The sequence below is a fragment of the Talpa occidentalis genome, unplaced genomic scaffold (assembly GCF_014898055.3).
Source record: "Talpa occidentalis isolate TD23 unplaced genomic scaffold, MPIMG_talOcc4v2.1 talOcc4.2, whole genome shotgun sequence".
Lineage (NCBI taxonomy): Eukaryota > Metazoa > Chordata > Mammalia > Eulipotyphla > Talpidae > Talpa > Talpa occidentalis.
The window spans coordinates 91507453-91531866 of record NW_023602073.1 but is presented as its reverse complement, the minus strand read 5'-3'; the positions used below and the strand labels follow the sequence as shown (position 1 = coordinate 91531866).

At 35.2% G+C, this 24414-nt stretch overlaps 1 protein-coding gene across 2 annotated transcripts in view; it reads right to left on the bottom strand.

Moving 5' to 3' along the window:
- DOP1A (DOP1 leucine zipper like protein A) overlaps nucleotides 1-24414 on the bottom strand; it is a 72307-nt gene that overhangs the window by 4394 nt on the left and 43499 nt on the right. For both annotated transcript variants that reach the window (XM_054698995.1, XM_054698994.1), the window contains exons 19-35: nucleotides 20893-22882; nucleotides 20004-20115; nucleotides 19712-19894; nucleotides 17952-18077; nucleotides 13266-13400; nucleotides 12600-12655; nucleotides 11677-11781; nucleotides 8193-8259; nucleotides 7934-8078; nucleotides 7686-7765; nucleotides 6799-6908; nucleotides 6416-6565; nucleotides 6216-6277; nucleotides 4503-4652; nucleotides 3451-3587; nucleotides 2567-2622; nucleotides 1536-1700 (exon numbers count right to left, since the gene is read on the bottom strand). In XM_054698995.1, coding sequence (XP_054554970.1) covers nucleotides 1536-1700; nucleotides 2567-2622; nucleotides 3451-3587; nucleotides 4503-4652; nucleotides 6216-6277; nucleotides 6416-6565; nucleotides 6799-6908; nucleotides 7686-7765; nucleotides 7934-8078; nucleotides 8193-8259; nucleotides 11677-11781; nucleotides 12600-12655; nucleotides 13266-13400; nucleotides 17952-18077; nucleotides 19712-19894; nucleotides 20004-20115; nucleotides 20893-22882 — 3829 coding nt within the window. The remainder of the gene's footprint in view (nucleotides 1-1535; nucleotides 1701-2566; nucleotides 2623-3450; nucleotides 3588-4502; nucleotides 4653-6215; nucleotides 6278-6415; nucleotides 6566-6798; nucleotides 6909-7685; nucleotides 7766-7933; nucleotides 8079-8192; nucleotides 8260-11676; nucleotides 11782-12599; nucleotides 12656-13265; nucleotides 13401-17951; nucleotides 18078-19711; nucleotides 19895-20003; nucleotides 20116-20892; nucleotides 22883-24414) is intronic.

The window sequence follows — 24414 nt, the reverse complement described above, 5'->3', positions numbered from 1 at the left end:
TGGGTATTGATTTCTTTCTATTAAGGTATACTTTTTCATATACACTACAGAAATATTTCACCAACTCTCTGCTGCCTTTTAAATTTTTTGGCATATTTTAGCTTTGTATGTATTATCAAATATTTTGAACTGCAAAAATATAAATATGCCTACCAAAATATTACTTTTAAAATTATTCTCCATGTTATTTTCTGTATACACTTTTTCTTAAAAGGTCTTTTTTTTAAAAATCTAGTTAATATTATGGCATATTTCATCTGTTTTCCACTATATATTGACTAGTAATAAGGAGAAACATTTTGGTTTTCATCATGGAAACTAAAAAGTCAAAACTATGAGATAATACTACTTAATTGTTCTTCCTAGAGCACTGAAGAGTACAGTTTCTGTCATTAATTCATTTTGGACACTTTCCTACCAATCTGCTTAGTATCCTTTTCTGAATTTTGGGAGTAACATCAGTTTAATAGATACCCAACCGCTGAAATTCATCAAGAAGTAGATATATATGGTTTTCAAATGGAAAAGAAAAATTGAAGGGACTGGAATTTCAAAAAAAAAAATTCTAGTTCTTATTAAATTTGATGAAAAATAAGCTTGTGAGACATCAATTTTTGAAGATTTAATCATGTTCAAATACAGGAAGAAGATTCTAAGTTTACTCTTTATCCCATTAATATTCTACTCCAGAAGAATAAATACAATACTGAGAGGAGCAACAGGCTAGCCACGAGAGGTCTACTGTGCCCTATGTGGGTTAGCTCCCTGGCCAGCGATAGAACTCAGGCCACGGCGGTCATAGTGCTGAGACTTAACACCCAGGCCAACAGGGAGGCCCTTAATTCCATTCTTGTCCATCTAGTCGTTTTTTCACACTATACAACCAAAGTAAAATTTCTAAAATGTGAGTCTGATAATACCATCCCATTCTTTAAAATCTCTAATGGCTTCCAATGGTCTTTAGATTAAAATACAAATTCTCTAATACAGCAGACAGACCATTTCATAATTTGGTCTCTTTGCAGCCTTTTAACATTCTCCAGGAATATGGATTTTTCAACACCAGATATACCAACTCTACTCCAATTTCTGAGTCTCCACATACATGCAACTTCTGCAACTCTCTCTCTTTACCACTTCAGTAGAAAACTTCCCTCAGGGCCAGCTGTGACCATCAAAACCAGGAGGACGCGTCTGCTGCATTTTACAGCATTTTGCATGTCAGCTTTTGGAACACCTATCCTGTTTTTTATTTTTTTCACTGGACTTGACGCTGGGGAGTCATGTACCCTTTCCTGCCTCATATACAGTGGGTACTCAAATTTGTTAACTGAATGGTCTGATGATGTTAATATATTCACAACAACCATTTATTTCCAATAACTATGCTGTCCCATCCCTGCCAAAGCAATTGCATTTTAATAAAAATTATGAACATTTTAAACTTATACAAAAACTTATTAGGCTTAGATTTCAGTGACCAAAGCAAATGCATTTAAAATAATACCCATTTTGATTGTCTTGCTTTTACTTACATCTGAAATTGAGGAAGATTTTCTGAGGGCAATGCCAGAGCCAAATCCAAAAATTTGCAAGCAGAGAGATAGAGGTTCAACCACCGCTGGCTGTTATATGAAGTAGAAAAGCCATTACCTCCTGTGTAGGTTGTCTCCAGACCAGCCACAGAGGGGCCTGAAGTCCTGGAAGCAGGAGACAGTGCTGTTAGCAGCCGGACCTCTTCACTAATAGGCAATTCCTAGAAAATCTCAAAGTAGCAGCTAATATTTTTCATAATTATCTGACAACTAATTCCTAAATGAAGTCATGACTAGATTAGTTTTTCCGTTCTCCAATCAAAAATTCACTGTTCTTTAAAGAAAATAAAAATAATACAGAATATGTTACACTCATGAAATACAAGAAATATAAAAATACAAACGACTATGAAACTAAGATCTCCCGACTACTGAGTATTATACAAGGTTGGGGGGCACTTTCTATAACAAGAAATAGTTATTAGTACAGAGGACTTTAAAAAAAAATTCACCTAGCACTGAAGAATAAAACATCCAGTACCATACAGTCTTCAAGGAATGTCTCAGACTTCACAAATTTATTTGTTCAAAAATTCTTACATAAAAATATACTTAGTTATACATTAATAAGCAGCTCCATTAAAAGAATATAATTATGGAACTTTATTTGTGAGCACTGGAGAAGATCTGGACCTTAGTTACAGTCTACCTGCCGTAACAGGTTGTGCTGCACGTTTCAGGGATAAATCTGACCTACCTAAACCAACATGGCTCATGCAGCTGAAACAATACTGAACTGCCTTAAACTAAATTTGTGTCTAGAGATCAAAGGCCATGAATACTGGTAGTTTAATCCAATCTAAAATGGTTAGGAGTGACAACATATAATATTCAAATAGGCTCAAGTAAATAACAGTATGCTACATGTATAGTCTTCAGATAAAACAGTGTCTATATTCTCTCAGTTGTGACATTCTGGATGATTTTAGGATGTGAGGCACAAGAATATACTGAAATGAATTACGTATTACCGTGAAATATCTTCGTCGGCAGTGAGTTCCTGCTCCATCAGTAAAAATACTTGTACCTGAAGACCGTGGAATAAATGTCAAATGTTTATTTAAACTGGATATATATTCTTTCTTTCAGGTTCTCCTTCGGCTATACTTTCATCAATGTAAACACAAATTTTAGGCTGCAACTTCAGAATCTTAAATTATACTTCAGTTTCTACAGGGAAACGGCAAATTTAGCTCAGAGCCTTACCAAGCATTTGGCAAAGCTGAGAAGGCGGCATGCTTTTGTTTTCAGGGATTATGGGTGAGGGGGGGAGAGTCCATTATTAACAAAAGAAAAAATATATAAGCCAGTATCTTGGTTGGCATCTTCTAAATGCTAGGTTTTCAGAGATTCAGATTCCTCTTCTTTACTGTTCTCCCACCCCCCAACTCCCCAAGTCATTCGGGTGAGGATGACTGGCTATGGTTGGGGGAAGGAAATGGGTTAGTGTGATAGGACATGGGAAGGTTTTTCTGTTTGAACATTTATAAAAGCTTTGTGTGTGTCTCTGAGGCAAGCTCAACTGGGGTAGGAGCTGCATGTCAAGCGTGAGCTTCATGACATGTCAGTCATTTAAATCTATCTAAGCCATCTCTGATAATGGAGGAGATGGTGCTACAGGTGGGAACCAGGCCTGGGAGTCATGGAAAAATGAAAAATTTAGTGAAGACACTGAATTAAACCAGATCAGATGATGCAAAGATTCATGAGGAATTACTGCTTGCATATGTGTAAGTTTAAGCTGTATAGAGGTGGCATCTGGCTTATTTTGCTATTTTCAGTTGTAAAATTGTCAGTAATAGGCTTATTTTAGAGTTATAATTTTATAATTTAGATTGCATTAAAATTAACTCACAAGTTCTGTAATCATAGTAGGCCAGAGAGAGGTAAGATGTTGTGGAGACATTCTTAAAAGTAACACTCTGAAAAACAGGAACACTTGAGAGTGAAGAGTTGGCACCTGGGGCAAACGGAGACTCTCAACCAATCTCTCTGAAAGAAACGCAGTGTGTTTTCAATATCTAAATAATTTGACTTTTAAATATAATCTATTCTTGTACTTCTCAAACTCTGTGGTGAAGGACTAGCTTTTAAAAAAAATTTCAATCTGCTGCAGATTGATACTTTTGTAATATAGGGTAAAAATGAATTACCAGAAAAATCAAGTTAAAGATATATATGGGTGTCATTTTATTACTAGATTCAATGTAGTCTGTCAAATTACCATAGAAGATTAAATTTCTTACTCTAAATTTCTGTATCTATCATGGATGTGGTAACAGAGTAGTAATGGTTCATGGGCTACATTATATAGCACTGACCTAGTTAATTAAAAAAAAAAAATCAAAGACAGATAACATCTTTTCATTCAATATTGTTTCATTATATCAGTGTCATTTTATTATCATAGTGTTGATAAGAAAAAAAGAATCCAGGCCATATTGGAGGAAATTACAGCACTAGAGCATTTGGTTTTGATACATTTTGCTGGTTTTGTCATTTTACTTGAAATTTCTGAGAACCTATCAGTGATGGTTAGGTGAGGATTTACTGTATGGTACACTCCCCAATCCTGGTCCCAAATGCTACCAAGTAGACCTCCAAATGCTACTTCAGGCAAATTTCCTGGTTTTGCCAACATTTTGGTCCTCTCAGTGAGGGTATCTAACACTATATCCACAATAAAGAACGGCTAAAATGCCTGCCTGTAGCAAAACAGTCTTATACCTCATCCTCAAACATGAATTCCCAGGAAATTTGTTTTAGCAAGCCCTAAAAATTCAGTGTTTATTTCTTTTACATAATGGGGATAATTTTGTTGTAAAACAGATGTCTAATTCTACAGCATTCTCCATTGACTTCCATTTTGCATATTTCACTCCAACTTAAAAGTTATTCACTACTTACCTTGTATATCTGGAAGATATTTCTGGTACTGGTCAACTTCACTGCTAAAAATAGCAAATGCTAATCTTTTGAGAAGCATGGCTCTCTGCTCTAGCTCCACATCACGGTTTGCAAAAAGATTAAGTGTGCTTTGAGCCACAGCTACACGAGCTGAAAAAGCAAGTGAGAGAAAAGTTGTGATACAGTCATCCAGTCATTTGAAAAAAGATTATTCAGTTACTTGCTTTCAAAGATGGATAGACACCCTACATTATCTAAGAGTAAAAGGAGCTTAGGGTAGAAAACCTGGGGCAAAAGGACAAGCAAACAGATCCAGCCAGAAGACCAAATGGGGCAGGAATCAAGATATGAAGAGGGAAATATTTAGAACTGTAAGTTTCAGAGATAAAATCATTAATAATGCCATTTTATAAAACCCTTCACTATTTTATGCCATCTGCCTAATTCTTCCTTATTGCTTCAACAATAACTTCTGGCCTAGCAGCCTACCTAGCTCTCAGCCTTCCTTGTGTCCTGTCATCACCCCCAGCTCAGTCTTCTGCAGCCACACTGTCTTGCTTGTTGTTTCTTGAATTCACCAAGCTTGTTCCTATTAACATGATCTGTGACTTTTGTTCCCCATGCCTATGGAATTATCTGTCCATAGGCTTTCTTAGTTTTTTTTGGTTTTACCTCAAATATGAGCTCATTAGCTGTTATTTAAAATCTATGTCACTGCCCCATTCTCTTCACAGCTTTTTAATTATGCCCTGAGATAATCTAATGTATTTGATTAAGGTTAGGATTAATCACTGGCCCATTTTTGTCTTTTAATATTTGTTGAATGGATGAATCTAAACTGTAAAACAACATTGAAAATAAAAGAATCTACTGCCCCTTTTCTATTAGGAGAAACTGCAGTTTGAGTTAAAGAACTTAAAATCATGTTGACTAATCTGCCTTCACTGCTATTGAAGGTCATTTGTTTAATAACTTTTAGACTTACAAAACATCAATCTTTTTTTTTAGATGAAATAATCTGAGGAATGCTAAAATATTAAACTAATAAAGATAGAAGGGAAGTAGAGAGTGATTCTGATGTCTTCCCCCTTTGGCCACTTCCTTCACAGGAGACAGAGCCTAAGATTTAGATTAACTTGTTCCAAAGGTTGGATTCAATTGTTTGCCTTACCCTACTTACTGAATGCTTGCTATATGCCAGGTACTATGCTGTGTGCAGGGGAAGCAATTTAAAGACTAATTAGACATGGCCCCTTTCCTCTGCCATTTGCCCCCAAACGGACAAAGTTTTTACTTTTTTTTTTTTTTTTAAAGATTTATTTATACAAGCACTAGGTACAGTCAGAAGTGTGGGAGGGTGAGAGAATTCACCAGAGCTAGAGCAGGGAGCAGAACAGACAGACTGATGAAATACACTGCTGAAGGGAGCAGCGGGGGGCGGCAGGAGAGGTCTGTGCGCCATGTGGGACCCTCGCCCGCGATGGAACTGGCGCTGCAGAGGCTGCGGGCAGCTTCGCAACCCAGCGCTCAACCGCGGCCCCATTATTCTTTATCATTGTGTCCTCTTTAAGTTTTAACATTATATTCCTATAGGGTACTAGATATAATTTGACAGAGAGCTAATACGATAGCTCCTAGAAAAAAGTAAATAATAAGAACGGATTAGTATAGGAAAGACAGACACTGCTTAGTTTGTCATCCCACAATACTCACTCATTAAATCCCTAAATGTTGTTTTATCATGTGTCATCAAATTGTCCATAATTGCTCTCCAACTGAAAGAGACAAGGATTATGATATATAATTAAGACCTTATTACTGTTGTTATTGTGAAAAATACTATTCTACTTTGTAACAGACTATGTGAGATGCATTATTGTGTTGAAGTAAAGAAAAGGATGGCAATGACTTACTGATTAACACAAGAGGCATCCATTTGAAAGAAACTGGGATCCATGAAGAGGTCAAAGGCTTCTTTTTTCCAAGCTCTCCGTGTGTACTGATAGCCACTAAGACTACTAAGCAGTTGGACACAGGCTCGATAACTAGGGGCATTATGTGCACTAGGAGTAAGGAAAACCACTTTAATCTACATGTTGTAACTTTGATCGTTTTGTGATTTGTAAGTGTTCACATTTACCTAGTTATAGAAAGCAGAAAGACCTCTAAGGGAAACAGTGTTATTTTTTATCATTAGATAAAAAGGTCATCCTGTGATAATGCCAAAAGTACCAATGAAGGAACACAATTTGTTTCTAACAGGCTATTAAGAAAATTACTTAAATAATGATAGTACCTGTGATTTCGGAGGTAGGGTACAACATAATGCATAATATTTACAAGTAAAGGAATAACCCGTTCCTTTTCATCACTATAGAAAACCATATCCAAAAGATGAGCCAAAACCTAAAAAGAAATGGAGTATAATGTAAGAGCTGAAACTGACAGCATTTAGAGGTAATTTTCAGTCTGCAAGAAAACTGAGAAGATCTTAAAATTAGAAAAATCTAAAATCAGATCTTGCTTAGCCATTTTTATATAAATGATTTTTGCTACAATTTTCATTTTTCTCCATTATAACTGTAGGGTATGAATATGGGCAAATTTTAAGATGTAAGTATAGATAAAGATGTCAAGACCCTTCTAATGTGATAGTGAGTAAGGAAACAGTGAATTGAGAATGAGAAATTGAGTAGTCTTCTTTTCTTGACTCAGTTAAAAGAGGGCTTGAAAAGAAACATGAATTGAGTTCTCAAGTCCCAAGTCTATCAGTTAATAGCTATTTGGCCTTATTAGTCTTGCTTTAATCTGAGTATCTACAGTCATACAGAGAAACATAAAAGACCTGCTACTGTGTAACAGGGTACAAAAAAATAGAGGATGCAAGTAAAAATGTTTGGTAAGCTGTAAAATATAGAGGCATCATAGTACCACCTCTACCCCTCCCCACCACACTGTGAAACAAAGGTACTTTTCTTTTTTCAAAATTACACTTTAAAAAAGCGGTGCATGAATCTAAAGTTATCACTTAAATGAAATAATCTAAAGTTGAAACGTTGTTAATTCTATATAGTGATTTCTAAAAAGTACAAATGGTTTTTCAAATTCAAACCTCCTCTGTTAAGAAATACTTGCTAATATTCAGTTGTGAAAATACGTATGACAAAACTCAGTAATATTTACCTCAGAGAGTAATGTCAATGCATGGACACTATATACAGAAGGAGTAATGTTTGAGGTTTCCATTGCAGGTGATAACATATCTAAATAAGAGAAAAAACAGATAAATTGCAGCCACAGCTAGGTCTTTTCCCACTGACAAAAGCTACCGACTAAACTTAAAAAAATGAATAATTTTATGGCATTCACAGTGCTAGCTGTAATGATTTTCTAGGCCTACAAATATAAACCTAAATGTTTGAGATCAGTACCTTCAACATCAGATTCCAAATTGGTTCCATCAACCATTATTTTGGGAGAAGGCTTAACTTCAAGATTTCGTCGCAGCCATGTTGTCTGTTCCAAAGAAGAACCAGCAATTGCACCAATTGCATCTACTATTTTATGAGTCACATCCTAAAGAAACAATGAAAAAAACCAGTATGTATGTATGCATAGACAAACATGAAACTTCACAGGTATCTTATGAGAAAAAGTCTTAGCAAGAGCCCTAAATTTGGAATGTCTTACCTGAAGATCTCTTTGGTCTTTTTTATTTTCCAAACTAGGGTTTTTCATAATAAACTCATTCAGAACCCTGAAAGGGGGAAGGGGAAGAAGAGGAATATTAAAGAAACTGTAAAGGCCCCAAACCAAAAAGGAATCAAATGTCCTGAAACAGGGAAACAAACTGTGGCCTATTCTTACAGTGAAATACTCAATAGCAATGAAGATGAATGCATTATAGTTATGTGAAATTACATGGATGAATTTTACAAAAATGTGTGAAAGAAGCAGACACAAAATATTATATATATATATTTCAAAATACATATTTCAGAAAAAAGGGAAAATTTATCTGTGGTGTTAGAAGTCAGAACAGTGGATATCTGTGAGGAAAAGAAAGAACCTGAGGGGACTTATGTTTTATTTCTTAATTTAGCTTTGTGATTATATAGTACTGACTTGTAGTTATGTACTTATTTCTAGGCTTTTCTGTATATGTTGTATGTAACAATGGAAAGGTAAAAAAACAAAAAGCCAAAAATCCCAAACCCATCAATCTTATACTATAATACAGAAATGATTTTTCACCCTGTACTTGTATAGACTAAAAATAATTTATGAATAAAGTATTTTTTAAGTAAATTTAATAATAAAGTATTTTTATAAAGTATTTGTTGCTAAAATTTTACCTATATTTACTTTGATTTGATTTTATTAAGAGAAATTACATGCATAAATATTTGCACACTAATATCTGAAATAATATTGAAGAGAAATTTTCATATTCATATTTTGTAATGGAAATTTTAAAAGTTTTAATAGGACAGGGAAAAACAGAAATTTAAATGGGGAATTAATTTTCTAGTATAACTGAAAATGTTGGAACGTTTTGCTTAAACACTCAGAGTACACACAAACTGAGATAGAGGTAGGATTCTTCATTATCTGAAAAATGAAGAAAAGGTTGCTGAGGAAATAGCAAGTTTCAGGGTAAGAGAAGGTACAAGTCACAACAGATATCCTCAGTCGTTAATAAAATTAGCCAGGGGCCTCCCCGGTGGCGCAGCGGTTGAGCGCTGGGTTGCGAAGCTGCCCGCAGCCTCTGCAGCGCCGGTTCAATCCCCGGCCACCCCGGGCGAGGGTCCCACATGGCGCGCAGACCTCTCCTGCCGCCCGCTGCTCCCCTCAGCAGTGTACTTCGGTCCTTCTGCCTGCTCTGCTCCCCGCTCTGGCTCTGGTGAATTCTCTCACCCTCCCACACTTCTGACTGTCCCCAGTGCGTGTATAAATAAACAAATCTTTAAAAAAATAAAATTAGCGAGCAGGGATATTGTTGCTAATTAATCAAAGAACTCTACATATGTTCCCTCTTTGAGCCTTTAAACAACTCAGGGATAGGTAGGGAAGAAACTATCATTCCTGCTTGATAGATGGGAAAACTGCCCTGGAGAGGATTATGGAGGGACATAGAGGGTTGCAACTAAGAATCAGAAATTCATGAGACTGTTGTGTGATTTCTCAATCAGCACTAAAAATACACAGTATCTTCTTTTGCCCCTCAAAATAGTTAGCTTAGTCTTTGATTCAGGATTTGCAGACATTGAATTGACTGCTCTTTTCATTAAACTTCAGTGTCTAAAACTCCTTTAGCTCTTTGATTTATATAATTTTCAAGTAGGGTTCAAGGATCTCTTTACACTTTTGCTGGACGGGTAACTTAGTGTTACTCAGTCATTATAGGTTGCTAGCCTCACCTCAACTCGTACTACTCTTCTTCCACTTCCTCTGCTTCCTGGCAGGAAACTACATATCCACATTTACCAGAAAACTTGAGGCCATCTTACTGAAGAACACTCACCTTCCCTTTATTCTACTTCAAAATTTTCTAGACCACCGCCACTGCCAAATCAGAATGGCTAGTTTCTTTAAGAATGAGGGTAGAAACAAAATCTGTGTATACAGAATCACATATCTACTTACATGAAATCACCATTAGAGCTATAAAATGACTAAAAAGTCAAAGATCTTTACACTTGGTTGAATTTGTCTCCATTCAGTGGTAATGTGTTTACTGTCACTGGTTATTAAAGATATCAGAATGTCTGAGGTAATGTAAAAAGTTTGGGGGAAAGTTTGTCATTCCTTTCTCCTTTAGATCTTAAGTAGAATTTTTCAATTTAGTGTGAACTCAAATCACTTGGTGACCTTGTTAAAAATGTATATTCTGATTCAGGTGGTCTGGGGTGGAGGCTAAGATTCTATATTCCTAATAAGTTCCCATGGTATTGCAATGCTTCTGGTTGAAAGTTCATCCTTGGAATGGCAAAATCATAGAATATATCCTTATTTCTCACTCTTTTACTGCCATTTTCTGCCCACCTATGAAATCTCTGAGATCTGGCAAGATCAAGGAGCCCCTTCTCTCAGTCTTCTCTTTCCACATATATAACACTATCGGCCTAGCACTAAAGAATTTTTACAAATATTAACTCATTGAATCTTCCTAACTTTGTAAGATAGGTGCTATTATGGTTCCTATTTCAGATGAAGAGTTTAAATAACTTGACTCAATACCACACTACTAAGTAAAGGAGCTGTGATTTGAACTTAGGCAGAGAGTAACTTTAGTCTTTGATGTTAACTACACACTTAAAATCCTAGGGTCTTTCTCACCAAATCACATTTTCTCTCACATCTTAACTTCTGAATTCACCCTACTACTAACTTGCCAGTCATGGTCCATTCTCAAAATCTGCAATCACACTCCCCTTCCCTAGATGAAATTCCTTAAACTAAAGTGCAAAAATCCATCTCCATCTAGCTCCCATCTCCGTTTACATCCACCCACCTTCTAGAGCCTGTGCCGTACTCTCTAACCAAACCAGACAGTGCACCTTGCCCCAGTATACCCTTCCTCGTCCTGTATCCACAAAAGTTTTCTGTTGCTACCACCTCCATTCACTGAGCAAGTATTTACTGGGGCTCAATTATGAACCAAGTATAATGGTGAATAACAAAACAAACAAACAAACAAAAAAAACAAACCAAACACCACTGGCCATCACATCATGGTGCTCAGAGTGATGACTGAACTTTGTCAAATCATATAAATCATTAACATAGATCAGGAGACTTAAGACAGAGAGAAAGTGACTTTTCCAAGCCTGTTTATGTTCAAGACCCTGAACTCAAAGTATAGTCTCCTGTATGAAGTTTCCCTTCAGCCATTCTCTTTACCTTTCCCCTTTCAATTCCACACTCTCTACAAACTAAGCAACTACTGATGTAACACATTCATGTCAGGACATTTACATTTTATGTATGTATAAACATACGTTGTTTCCTTGCTAATCTCTTCCCTGTTTTTCTTACAGAACTCCTGCTAATTTCATACACTGAGAATCCTATGAGAAGGTAAAGAGGTTTACTCAAAACATCTGCTATTCATCAAATAGGACGATGAACGTTATTATTTTACTCAAAATAACATTTAAGAGAAATTGCTTACCCAAGTATAAGGAACTGGCCTGGGGCTGGAAGACTCAGTTGTATTGAATCTTTCAGAAGTATCAACAGTGATGCCCAGCTATCCACTAAATTGGGCACAGGAATTCTGCAAGATAATTATGATTCACACATATATTAGCCTTCCCCCCTTCATGCATGAGGCTCTATTTCAATCTATCATGATCAATTTCTTACCTCTAAAGAAATTAAGATTATATCCTGGTTCAGTCAAACCATAACCTCTAACACTTCTATGTGTCTAAGTTTAGAGCTTAGGCAGTTTTTACTTTAACTACAATCAGTTTAAGTACAGTACATAATCCAGCTTTAAAAATGTCTGCCATAGATCACAAATTGTTGCCAAGTTTGGTATTAAACAAGAACTGCCCTGTAAAAGACAATTATGATTCAGGTCCACAAATAAGATGTTTATCAAAACTCAAACCAACTAATTTCTGTTAAATACAAAACTGGAATAGTATAATAATCATCAGCAGCAGCTACTTTTACATCATTCCTAATGTAAAAAAAGAAATCAGATTCAATTACTATGCATTACCTATATCAAAATAATAATAGACTCAGTGGCAATAGCATTGTTTGGTGAACAAATTTCAACTTTCATGAAAGTTAGCTGACTTGAGTTTTGAAATGACTTTGTCACTGTTTTGACATCTAGTGCATCTGCAACACTGAGGTCTTTAGGTTTAGTTTTGCACTTAAGTCTTGTAGGAATTTTATGGCTAGCTACCTAAGAACTTATAGTATATTCACAGCAATGTTTCTCTGGTTATAGCATTTGCTCTTTTAGTTTTAGGGAGATAACACCAACTTCTTGAAAGAATTCAGGTGCTTTTCTTCTGTATTTACTAAATTTTATACATTGCTAATGCAGTAAAGAGAGATCCACATAAGTTATCTTACCTTTGAATATAAGCATAGAAAAACTGAAGCATGCAGACTTCCAAAGAAAGATGCTTCTATAAACAAAAGAAATCAATTTTACAGTGAAGAATGCTGCCTTTGCTATTTCTTTGTTGCAATTACTCTATTTTTACCAACAATTTTCATTTAAGAAAATTAAAAGAAAACAAAATAAAATACTAGTTTGCCATAAAAACCAAGCAATTCTCTTAAGTTATTTAAAAAACAAATAAAAAAACACTTATCAAGAGCTATTTAAGAGTTTTGAAAACTGGATGGAAGGAGATGAAAAATTCCCAATTCCCTCCCTCCCTCCCCACATGTATCAAAAGTTGATTTTCTACTCATTTACTTTTAAATGATTCATTTACTCTATAAGTATCCAAAGGATTTTTATTTTAAGCAGCTTATGTTTGGTTGGTTCTATCAGAATTAGGTTGAGATTTTTTTTAAGAAATGTGTATTTAAATTTTACAACATGTCTGTTAAATTAGTGTAGTTTGTTCTAATTTGCCTAAAATACCATTTTTGATTAAAAGATGGTGTTGGGTGTAATATGAATTAAAAAAATCCTTGGAAATTTATAATAGACAAGAAAATTATACTGATGTCCACTGACACTTACCGAGTTGTTCCTTTAAACAAGCAAAGAAAAGCACTATTTACCTTATCCTTGGCTATTGCTGGGGGCTGCTTTAAAACTTCTTTCACAGTTTGTATAACAGTTTCTGCTCTCATGACACTGATTGAGCGCACCAGTTCTACAAGTAAAAGCTGTTCTTCACTGGCTGCAGGAATGACCTGGATAACAAATCATTGTATTTACGTATGTATGTGTGTACATAATGTCGGGGTACAGTTGAATAAGGGTATAAACTAAGCCCCCACTCCTGACCCAGCAGGCAGGTTTGGTAGGCTGGAATAGATAAAGGAATAGACAGGCTTCCTTGGGACAAGGCCATAAAACAGACCACTGTGACCAGAAAAACCAGCCCAGCTCTGGGAATGCAGAAGCAGAGGCCATAACATGTTTCTGTGTCAAAGGACAGTACCAGAGACCAGACATCCCAGCAAATAACTGGTGCAACTGGCATCCCAAGCCAGAAAGCCTGCGAAGACAGAGTATAAAAGAGAGCCTCAGATCCTCCTTCATGCACAGACTTGTCCTGTCTCTAATAAATCCACCTGTTCTGATCTCTACTCTGGTAAATTCTTTCACCTACCACCTTCAGTCTCACCATGATCTTCTCCCCACAACACATTAGTCTTTTAAGAAACTAGAATTAAGAGAATATTTTACAGTGTCTTCTTAATATAAAGGATGTTTCTATTCAATTTCCTTGACTACTCTAGGTAAAATATGTATTTTTTATCAATATAATGCATACACATCATCAAAAACTCAGGCCCTATCCTTCTTATGCCCAAAGCAATCATAGTCAACTCCTAGCTCTTTTCAATTATGTCTGAATAATAGTTATTATTTTCCTATTTCATTATTTAAAAAATTTCAGATATTATCTACTAACTTCCTACTTTAGAAGACAATTTACTTCTCTTACACTTTAAGAAATAGTTTTATTGATTTACCATTGGTTTACAATGCTATATAAATTTTGAGAGTACAGCCTCACACCTGTGTGAAGTTTACTTATAATCTTAATTTCACACCACCACTAGAGTTCTAGTGCCATTCTTACTATTATACTGACTCCCTCTACCCTTTGTTTCCACCCCCCTTCTGGTACTATTACATTTTCACAGAATCTAAAGTTATTTTCATTGTGTTTTATTAGTTCGCTTGCTTTGGTTATATTCCAAATATGAGAGAAACTACCCGGTAATTTCACCTTATGAATTATTTCACTTAGCAAAATCATGTCAAGTTCCATCCATGTTGTTGTAAAAGGCACAGTTTCATCTTCCTTGATAGCTGAGTAGCATTCCACTGAGTGCTTATACCACAAGTCTTTATTCACTATTCTGTGGAGCATTTACATCATTTCCATGTCTTGACTACAGTGGACAATATGGCTATGAACTTAGGAAAACCAAAGGGTGCATATATTTTTTTCAAATTGGTGCTTTTCACATTCTTAGGATATATACCCAGGGACTGGATGGATCATATATTATTTCTAGTTTTAGTTTTTTAAGGAATCGCCATACCATTTTCCAAAGAGAGCAAGTACATCAGTTTACATTTCTAGAAACAGCATATGAAAGCTCCTTTCCTTTTTCCCCATACCTCCCCAACACATGTAGTATCCACTCTTTTTGATATAGGCCATTTCTTAAACTTTTTTATACATCATCCCAACAGTTAAATCATATTTTTATTTAAAGCAACATCCAGTGTTCACATGACTCTTTATGGTTTTGCTATTATCCTATTATTGCATTTCTTTTCTTGTACAAATTTTGTTTTTCTTGAAGTTAATAAATGCTTTTTTTTTTTTTGGTTTGCTTGCTTTTCTCTATCACAAAGTCATTCCAAATGCTCCAACAAATGTAAATTTTCTCTAATCAAATATTCCTATACATCGGGGGGCTGCAATTGTATGGGGAATATAACAATAAAATTTATTATTAAAAAAAATATTCCTATACATCAAGTAATTAATCATCTACCTTTTCTTCCTCCACTTCATTTTTTTTTTCCATGAGACAACTGTTAGATGTCTTTCTAGGTTAGTACTCTAGGTATGGTGTATAGTATTAGCCTGATATGTTGCCTATGACCACCAGACTAGAGAGATTACCCTGCCTTTTTTTCTGTGTGTGAACCCCTATTTCGTGAATACCATGTATTCTTCCTTCTTAGTTATTCTTGCTGGACAGTAGCTGAGAGAGGGTGAAAAATGCGAAGTTCAAAACACCGTCAGTGACAGTTTGGCTGGTATAGAACTATAGGTTAAAACTAACTTTCCCACAACAATTTCCAATGTTTCCTGTAACAAAATAAGATTGACAAATTTTGTCACTATTCCATTTGGATAGGATCAGTATCCTCTCTTCAGAACATATTCAGATCTCTAGCTCCAGTGGTCTGAAATTATATATTGATTTTGTGTAGATCTCTTTTCATAGTGCCTGTGGAAACTCACTTCATTTATTTCTGGGGAATTTTTTGGATATTTTTCTCCCCTCATATTTATCTTTTTACAAAAAGATATTGAGCCTCCAGTATTACCACCAATTTTCTCATCTCCTTCCCCCCTACTTTTCATATCCCTAATTTATATTCTTACCCAGTCTCTTCTAACTCATATTCTAATTTATTTATTTTTTTTGGTTTATGCTTTAAACATTTTTATAGCCAAAAAATGTAACATTTACAATGATCTTTCTTATAATCTTCCCTTCTTATTTCATGAATGCAAAAAGGTTTTACCTACTGAAGGTATTACTTATAGTTTCTTCTATTACCTGCATTGTTTCTTTTGACTTTTTTTTTTAAATCTAGTTGTTTTGGTCTTTATCATATTAAGAGTTTTTCCTTGTGACTGGTAATCTTTGGCCCTCTATTCATATTTATATTTGAGAAATAATAATAAATATTTACGAGTGCTTATTAAGGTGACAGTCATTGCTCTAAGTGCCATATATATTATAATATATATATATATATTCTTCTGATTGTCACATCTCATGAAGTAGTATTTCTACCCTGAGATCAAATAGGTAGTGAGTGAGACGGCAAAAGTTAGAACTTGAACCTAAGCAATCTAATTTAAAAAAGTTTGTGCTTTTAACTCTATTACTGACTTTCAGGAAAAAATTATAATGGAAGATTACTGGTGTTTTGGTGGAGGGTTTGGTGTGGTAATATACATTAAAAGAGGTGTGAACTGATGCCCCTTAAACATTTACAGTGTTGTAAACTAATGTTTTCTCAATTAAAAAAAAATTAAAGAATGATGGGAAGGTAAGCATTCTTGTGCAAGACTAATAGAGCAGTGCATCTCTCTGCGTGGTAATTAATAGTAGTTCAGTTTTGTTTTGTTTTATTTTTTTGTGAAGGGTCTCAAAAACTTTAGTAGCTATAGATTTTTCCTGGTCATTTTCCTAGTGGAATTCTCAAAACTTACCTGAGGGACATAAAGCTTTCTGCCATCTTGCTGAAAGCTGATTCCCAGCTGATTCCCAGCTTTCAGACATCCTGGCTGCTCCTGTTGTCAGCATAAAGTCTAACTGCTAATTCTATCTGTGTGAGTCTTTCGTCCTTGGGGCCAGAGCCTCTCTTGACAAACTCTCCACAGAGTAAACATGACTGTGGCATAGGGGAAGAGAATTAAGTGGCTGCTTAGGTTGGAAAGGGAAATGGGATGTGGAAGAGTTTTAACTGTTCCTTATATACACTTTTAATCACTTCTCCAGACTTCATCATCATCCCCTCCCTTTGCCTTTGGATGTCCCTGAAACTCCTACTTGCAGAGACCATCTATGGTTTTACAGTGGGAACTGGTTACTCCATTGCAGGCACTTAGAAATCGGCTTTCTCTACTCAACTCATCAGTGACACACCAGGAATGTATGCACCTTTTAAAATTTTGTTGACACTTATTTTTCTTAGTCACCTCTCCCCAATTTCTGTCATTGTAGGTTTATGCTTAAAATTTTTTACTCACATTTTCAGAAAAAGTACAGAGAAAAATTCATGTATTCAATATGCCATGTTAAATCTTATATCCTTGATTGCATTTCAACAGTCCAGGATTTCAATTATGTCTAATAAATATTATTTCTGAACTTTCATATGCAAAATGTCATGCTTACTATTTGCCTTTTATGCATATTTTTATTACTTTAGAAAGGTCAACATATATGTAATGTGAAATCAGCACAGATATCTCAGAAACTTTAACTTAAATGAATCAAATATCATTATGCCAAAGTAAATTTGACAGCCTCCCTATCTGAATGAGTCGCTATTTCCAATACAGAATTCTTTTTTGAGCTTTCATACTTACAAAGCAACAAAATACTCATGTAATCTAGCCAAAACCAGCTATTATGTATTAAAAAACTAGTCAAAAATGCACTCTCCACATCCTTACTTTGTACCCTGAATGACTAGCATTTAAAAAACATACTATACTATATTTTCACCTTTCCTATTTAAAATATGGCAGCAGTTTCAATGTCAATTTCTTTTTCACATAAAATACCTTTTACACTTAACTCAATTAATTTAGACAGCCAGTCATTATCTAAACCAGTAGACAAAGTGTTATTTTCCTACACCCTACACCATCCCGGTCCCACTACAACTAGTGGAGAGATTAGCATGCACTCACCAAATGCTTGCAGAATGAAGAATCAAAAGGCACCAAATGGTTAAATACATACCTTGGTCCTGGTGGTGGATTTGTTCTGTCTCCTTTCATTCCATACAAATGCAATGGCAGCCATAAAATGAACACCATGATTCATCGAAATGGGACCCAGTAACTCAAGGATCTGCTGTCTCAAGTTCTAAATTTAAGAAAATGACAAGTGAATCAAAAACTATGAAAGCATTAATAACTAAATTGCACTTTTAGTTTTTCTTGAAAGAATATATAGCACTATATGTTTTACTATCTAATAGGAAAGGAAACTTTAGTAATGTTAAGAGATACACATTTGGTCATTTTAATTGTAAAAGAAAAAAAGTTATAACAACTGACAGTCAATGCAAAAGTCTGTTCACTATTACGGTAAAAGAAAAATACAATATATGAAATTATAATTACTTTTATAATTATAAAAAATTACTTTTATAATTACTTATATAATTACTTTTTATGCAGATTTTTTAAAAGGAGGTAGGATGGCATTTCATATTTAAGTGAAACTAAATAACAAAGTATAGATTAATATAAAATCAGTACTTAGACAAATTTTTCTAATGTTTTCCAACTTTCCCCATCACTCAAATCCATGTGTGTGCCCATAATTTAGGAAGTCTAGGAAGACAGGTCTAGGAGTAAGAAACTGAGAGATGTCCATTTCATAACTGACACAGCGTAACATGCTATCATACACTATTCATATAATTTCCCTTGAAATATAAAGGAGAAAATTTGGAAAATACTTTTGAGAATAAGGAAGATAAATATTTTCAAATCAACTATTTACCCTATCATCCCTAGATTATCATTCATGATCTTCCTTTTTCTGCAAATTAATTTTTTTTATGAAATTGGAAATACAGTATTTGTTCAGTTATGTAACACTGAACTTTTAAGCACTAAAATCTCTTTGCCTCACTAAACTTTTAAGAAATTTCTCATCCACTAAGAATTCTTCATAGCCACAATACTAGCTCTCTGTAAATATTGCTAAACTTTTCCAGAAAGGCTCAAACAGCATCTTAAAATGTCCTTAAAAAATGTAGGGATCTTGGGCCTCCCGGTGGCGCAGCGGTTGAGCACTGGGTTGCGAAGCTGCCCGCAGCCTCTGCAGCGCCGGTTCCATCCCCGGCTGCTCCCCGGCCACCGGAGGAGGGTCCCGCATGGCACGCAGACCTCTCCTGCCACCCGCTGCTCCCCTCAGCAGTGTACTTCGGTCCCTCTTCCTGCTCTGGCTCTGGTGAATTCTCTCACCCTCCCGCGCATCTGACTGTACCCAGTGCTTGTAGGTACAAACAAACAAACAAATAAATAAATCTTTTAAAAAAAATTGTAGGAATCTCAAAAACCCTATGTTACATATAAAAAAATAGATAAAAAGGACCAAATAATTTATGCTTCCATTTATATGAAATGCTGAGAAAAAACAAATCTCTATATGAAGAAAAGAGAGATTAGTGGCTGATTGGGGTTAGGGATGGGAACAGGGAATGAATGCAAATGGGTACCAGGAATCTTTCTGCAGTGATAGACATGTTGGAAAATGAAACTGTGGTAATAGTTTCACAACTTTATAAACTTACTTTAAAAAAAATCATTGTATGGTATATACTTTAAGTGCATTTTGTGATGTCATATCATAATGTGATAATTAATTGCTCAATTCACATAGTGCTACAAATACAATTCGAATTATTCACAAATACTGAATACAATCTTTGGAAAAGTGCTTGAAGAGACTCTTAAGGTCCACAGATGAAGTGTGAACTGTCTAACCTTTGTGGCTCCAAGATTAATGGTGGTAACAGATGCAGATGCAGCAAGAGTCATCTTTTCTGAAGAATCAGCCTGATGTAGTATGCTCCAAAGCAATGTCACAGAGGACATGATCATATGAAGGATTGAGAGAATCCCACTGCGGGCTTCAAACAAGTGTTTCTGGTCTACATTAACCAAAAGCTATTAAAGTCAAGGGGAAAAAAATATCATTACTTACTGAGGTTTACATATAGGGACTTTTTAGAACCCACAATCTTTAAAAAGGAGTAATATATTTCTGCAATCTTACTTGGTGATACTGGGTAGTAGGATCCAACAAACAGTAATGGATAATGGCTGTGATTCCTTCCAAAAGAGTAAGAATCATATCTGGTGGAATAATTGATGCCATCCAAAGAGGCCTGAAATTAAGTGTATTAATTTGAATATAAGTTCTGCAAAGAAAAGTTGAAGCTTTATTGACAGTAAATGCCCTGCATGTGCTAGGCACAATATGACATTAATAAATGATTAAAATAATAAATTAGTAGCTTTTATATCCTAACCTACAAAATAAATAACATCATAAGAACTTTAAAGTAATTTAGTTTTTTGTTTAAAAATTTCTATTTCTATCGTCAGTAAATGTCTAACAACTACAAAATAGTAGTCACATCAAAATTAAATGATACAGGCAGTTTCATTTTACATGCTGTAATAGCTTATAAGAAAATAAACCACACATTAGTTTACTAACAAGTAAATGGCTAATTTTGAACATGGCCTGGGAATACAGATGAAATTTACCATGAAACCAAACCATGAAAATCCAAAACAATGAAAACAGATGGGAAAAAATTATTTGTAATATTAACCAACTTTTAGTATGAAATTAATTTGCAGTTAGGTAACACAGCAGATAAATCTAGGGAAACCCTTTACCTAGCTATTACTTTTACAGCCCAGTCAGAAAGAGCAACAAAATTAATTTCAGTTCCTAGGAGAATAGCCTTTTTAAATATTCCTTCATTTTTTCATTCATGATTCTTTTATTGGTCTTTTTCCTCAAGCTGAATTTTCTTTTTGTGAACATACTATTTGTAACCTTCCGACAAACTTGTCTTAAATTGTGACTTTCTAGGCAATTATGCTGTCATATATTTGACATTTGTCAGTAACAAAGTTAAATTAACACTTACCTACTATCAGACAATCCTGTTTCATATTTGTACTGCTGAATCAGGTTATCTAAATTTTTGCAAAGCTGTAGTGTCACAGAAACAACCACTCTCTGCAAAACTTTTCCCATGTAAGGCAGAGTAGATGTAATTAAACCAATCCATTGTGGGTGCATCTTGCAAGCACAATGTTGATGTAAAGCTCTTATCACTGCACAGAGGAACATGCCTTGACATGTGATCGGCTGAGCATGCAAATACTGGAGAGAGGTCATGGGCTGATGGGGATTGATGTGTTCCAAATCAGATACAACAAAATCAAAACCTGTTTCATTCTCTTCAGGGATAGTCATTACCCGGTGTTCTAGAACAATGAGCCTCTGAAGCACTTTAAGAAGTTGTGACTGGAGTGTGCTACCATTGTCAAATTCATCCTCTGAGAAATTGATAAGGCTGTCCTCTGAGAAACCTTCTTCCACAGCAATCATATTCTTACCTGCCAATTTTTCACTATGCCATTTCTGTGCACTAAAGATAGATGACAGCAAACAGTGCAGAATTACTTTCTGAACTTTGCACTTAGATAACATATCAGAGATAAAACTAGGAAAACCCTTTGCTGAGCTTTCAATTACTTTTGCCAGCTCAGTAAAGAGGAGTGTTAAAATTTCTATGCTCATCATTTGCATGTTTCGATTGCCTATTAAATCCTGTGTAGTGACTTTGACATGAGTTGGGTAATGGCTACGCATGTAATATAAGCAGAGGGAAATAAGGATTTCTATGTACATAGAACTCCGGAAGTTATGATTTGAGTCTACTGGAATGTGACTATAAAAGTCTTTGCCCATGACAGAAATTCGATGTCTGGCCAACAGATTCTGAAGCAGAGACAACTGAGGGGTATATGCATTATTTACACTAGTGGTTGAAATGGCATTTACAAAGGCAATAGGGTTAGTTTTCAAGATGGCTTTGATGGCAGAAAAAGCATAAAGAGTTCTTGATGAGTCATACAACTGGAGATACAGTAGTACATGCTGATAGAGAGGATGTATATTGAAATTGGGAGATTTTCGTGATCCTGGAGATCCCATGTCACTCTCAATTTCAGAAATTTCTCCTTCTCCACAGCTATACCAGTTCTCTAAATCCAGACCATCACTAAAAAATACACTGGTTTGTTTGAGTTTTTCATTTGAAGTTTTTTTCTTGTCATCGTCCTTTCTTCTGGCAAGTTTTACTTTAGGCTTTGCTCCTGGTTGTTTACCTGACTCCTTAACAATTGTTTCTTTCTCTGAAACTTTTTCTGATAATTTTTCTTTGAAGCTGAACTGAATACTACTGTGACTTCTCTGTCTTGATTTGGTTTCTGTGGAAGCAACAGAAGAGTCATGGAGAGTCTGTGTGGTTCCAGAAATACAAGGTGAGGAGCTATTTCTGGAGATTCCATTTGCAATGCTCTCATGGCTTCCCTCCGCAGACACAGTCAGAAACTGTGTACTTTCATTACTCAGCAATACACTCTGACTCTGCAGAGTGGACTGATCTTCACTTTTAATCACCTCCTTGCTTGGATCTACTTCACTGTGCTTTGGAGGCATCGCTTCGATTTCTAACTGAGAGGTAACGGATGCCGATTCTGCTTCGAGTCCACTTACAACTTTACATATCAGGTCAAACACTACTTGTTGAACATCATCATCTGGGGAACTTGCATTAGGCATTTGAGAATCCTCTGGGGCATTTAAATTTTCAGGATCAACTTCATAACTCAAATTGTCCCCAGCAGAGGACTGTGAACATCCAGAGTCAGAACTCTGAAGTATTTCTATCTGTTGGTCTGGAAGATCAAAATCAGATACAACCATTGGAATTGTTTCACTGCTGGTACTTAGAAGGGAAAGTCTGTCACTTAATGGATTAACGGTGAGACTAAAGTTCTCTATTTCGTCCATGGTAAGTGGCTTTTCACCATTTCCTTTAGATGCAATTAGTTGTACTTGGCTTACTGGCATATGAGAAAAATATAAAGAAGGAGAATATAAAATTACATTAAAATAATTGAAATGCAGAAATGAAGACAGAATTCAAGATTTTTAATCATTAGTTTCATCACATACTCATGTGTTTCTATTAAAATTATATTTTGTCATTATTTTATTCTATTACTATTAGTAATATAAAACTATTAGTAAGTTTTTATTATTACTAATAAAATAGTAATACAATAGGTTTATTACTCATAGTAATATAATAACTATTACTATTAAGATAGAAAATTATGTAGATAACTATTAACTAGAATTTATAAGATAGTTCAATATTAGAAGGGCTATTATTCAATAGAATTAAACAGAACAGCCCATTAAACACAGATAAAATATAAAAATTTGCTCTTATCCACAAATAAGACATCTTTTTATATTGCAGTTAAAATTTTAGTGCTTTTCTTAAAAATACTAATTTGAAAGTAAACTTGCACTATGTTTATAGCAGCACTATCTATAACAGCCAAGATATGAAAACAACCAAAATGTCCCAGAACAAATGAGTCGATCAAGAAGATGTGATATATATACACAATGGAATATTACTTGACAGCCAAAAAAGATAAACTAAGGCCATTTGCAGTAGCATGGATGGAACTGGAAGGGATTCTAAGCAAAGTAAGCCATAAGGAGAAAGATAAATGTGGGATGGTTTCACTTATATGTCGAATCTAGAGAAGTGAAAGGATTGGACAAAAACAAACTGTAAGACTGACCCTTGATAGCAGATTGTAGCTCTGAGACACTCAGGAGGGGAGGGGGAAGAAAAGGAAGAAAGTAGAAAACAACAGGGGAGTAAAGTGCAGTGAAGTGTGGTGCAGGACAGGGAGTATTTTGGTGGTGGGAAAACTATGATAATCTCATCTGAGGGGAGAAATCCTGTATTGTGGGGAAAAAACAAAAAACAAGGATGTTTAAAAAAAAAATTCAGTGCTTTTTTTTTTCCCTCTCCCGATGTGATACTTTCCTTTACTTTTTTCTATTTCTAAGAATTCAAGTAGTATTTTGAAAATGTATAAATACATCACCTCCTTGATTTTAATAAATTAAACAAACTTTTATGAATTATCTAGTACGAGTAAGGCCTTAAATCAGGAAACAGTAAGGGGAGAGAAAAGGCATCCACTGTTCTAAGTTTAAAATTAGTAGGGGATCACAAATCATTCATCAATTTTGTACTTTTTGAGAGGCACCCTATGCTGGTGGCATTCTTTTGGAGGCCGTAGAAGGCTTCGTTCCATGTGAATAGAAACCAAATGCTATCACCTTCAGGGAAAAGCCCATGATACCCCAGGTGGTTTTTGAGACGAATCTCAGAGGAGAGATGAGAGAGACTTCAGCAGACAGGCAGTAACTGTGGTATGTAAAGCACTAACACAAAGAAGTTCTGGCCATCAGAGTAGAGCATGCTTTTGAAAACTGAGGGGATTCAGTGGAAAAAGGAAGCTAGAGGAGGAACCATGGCTCTGTAGAAACACACTAAAGAGTAAGT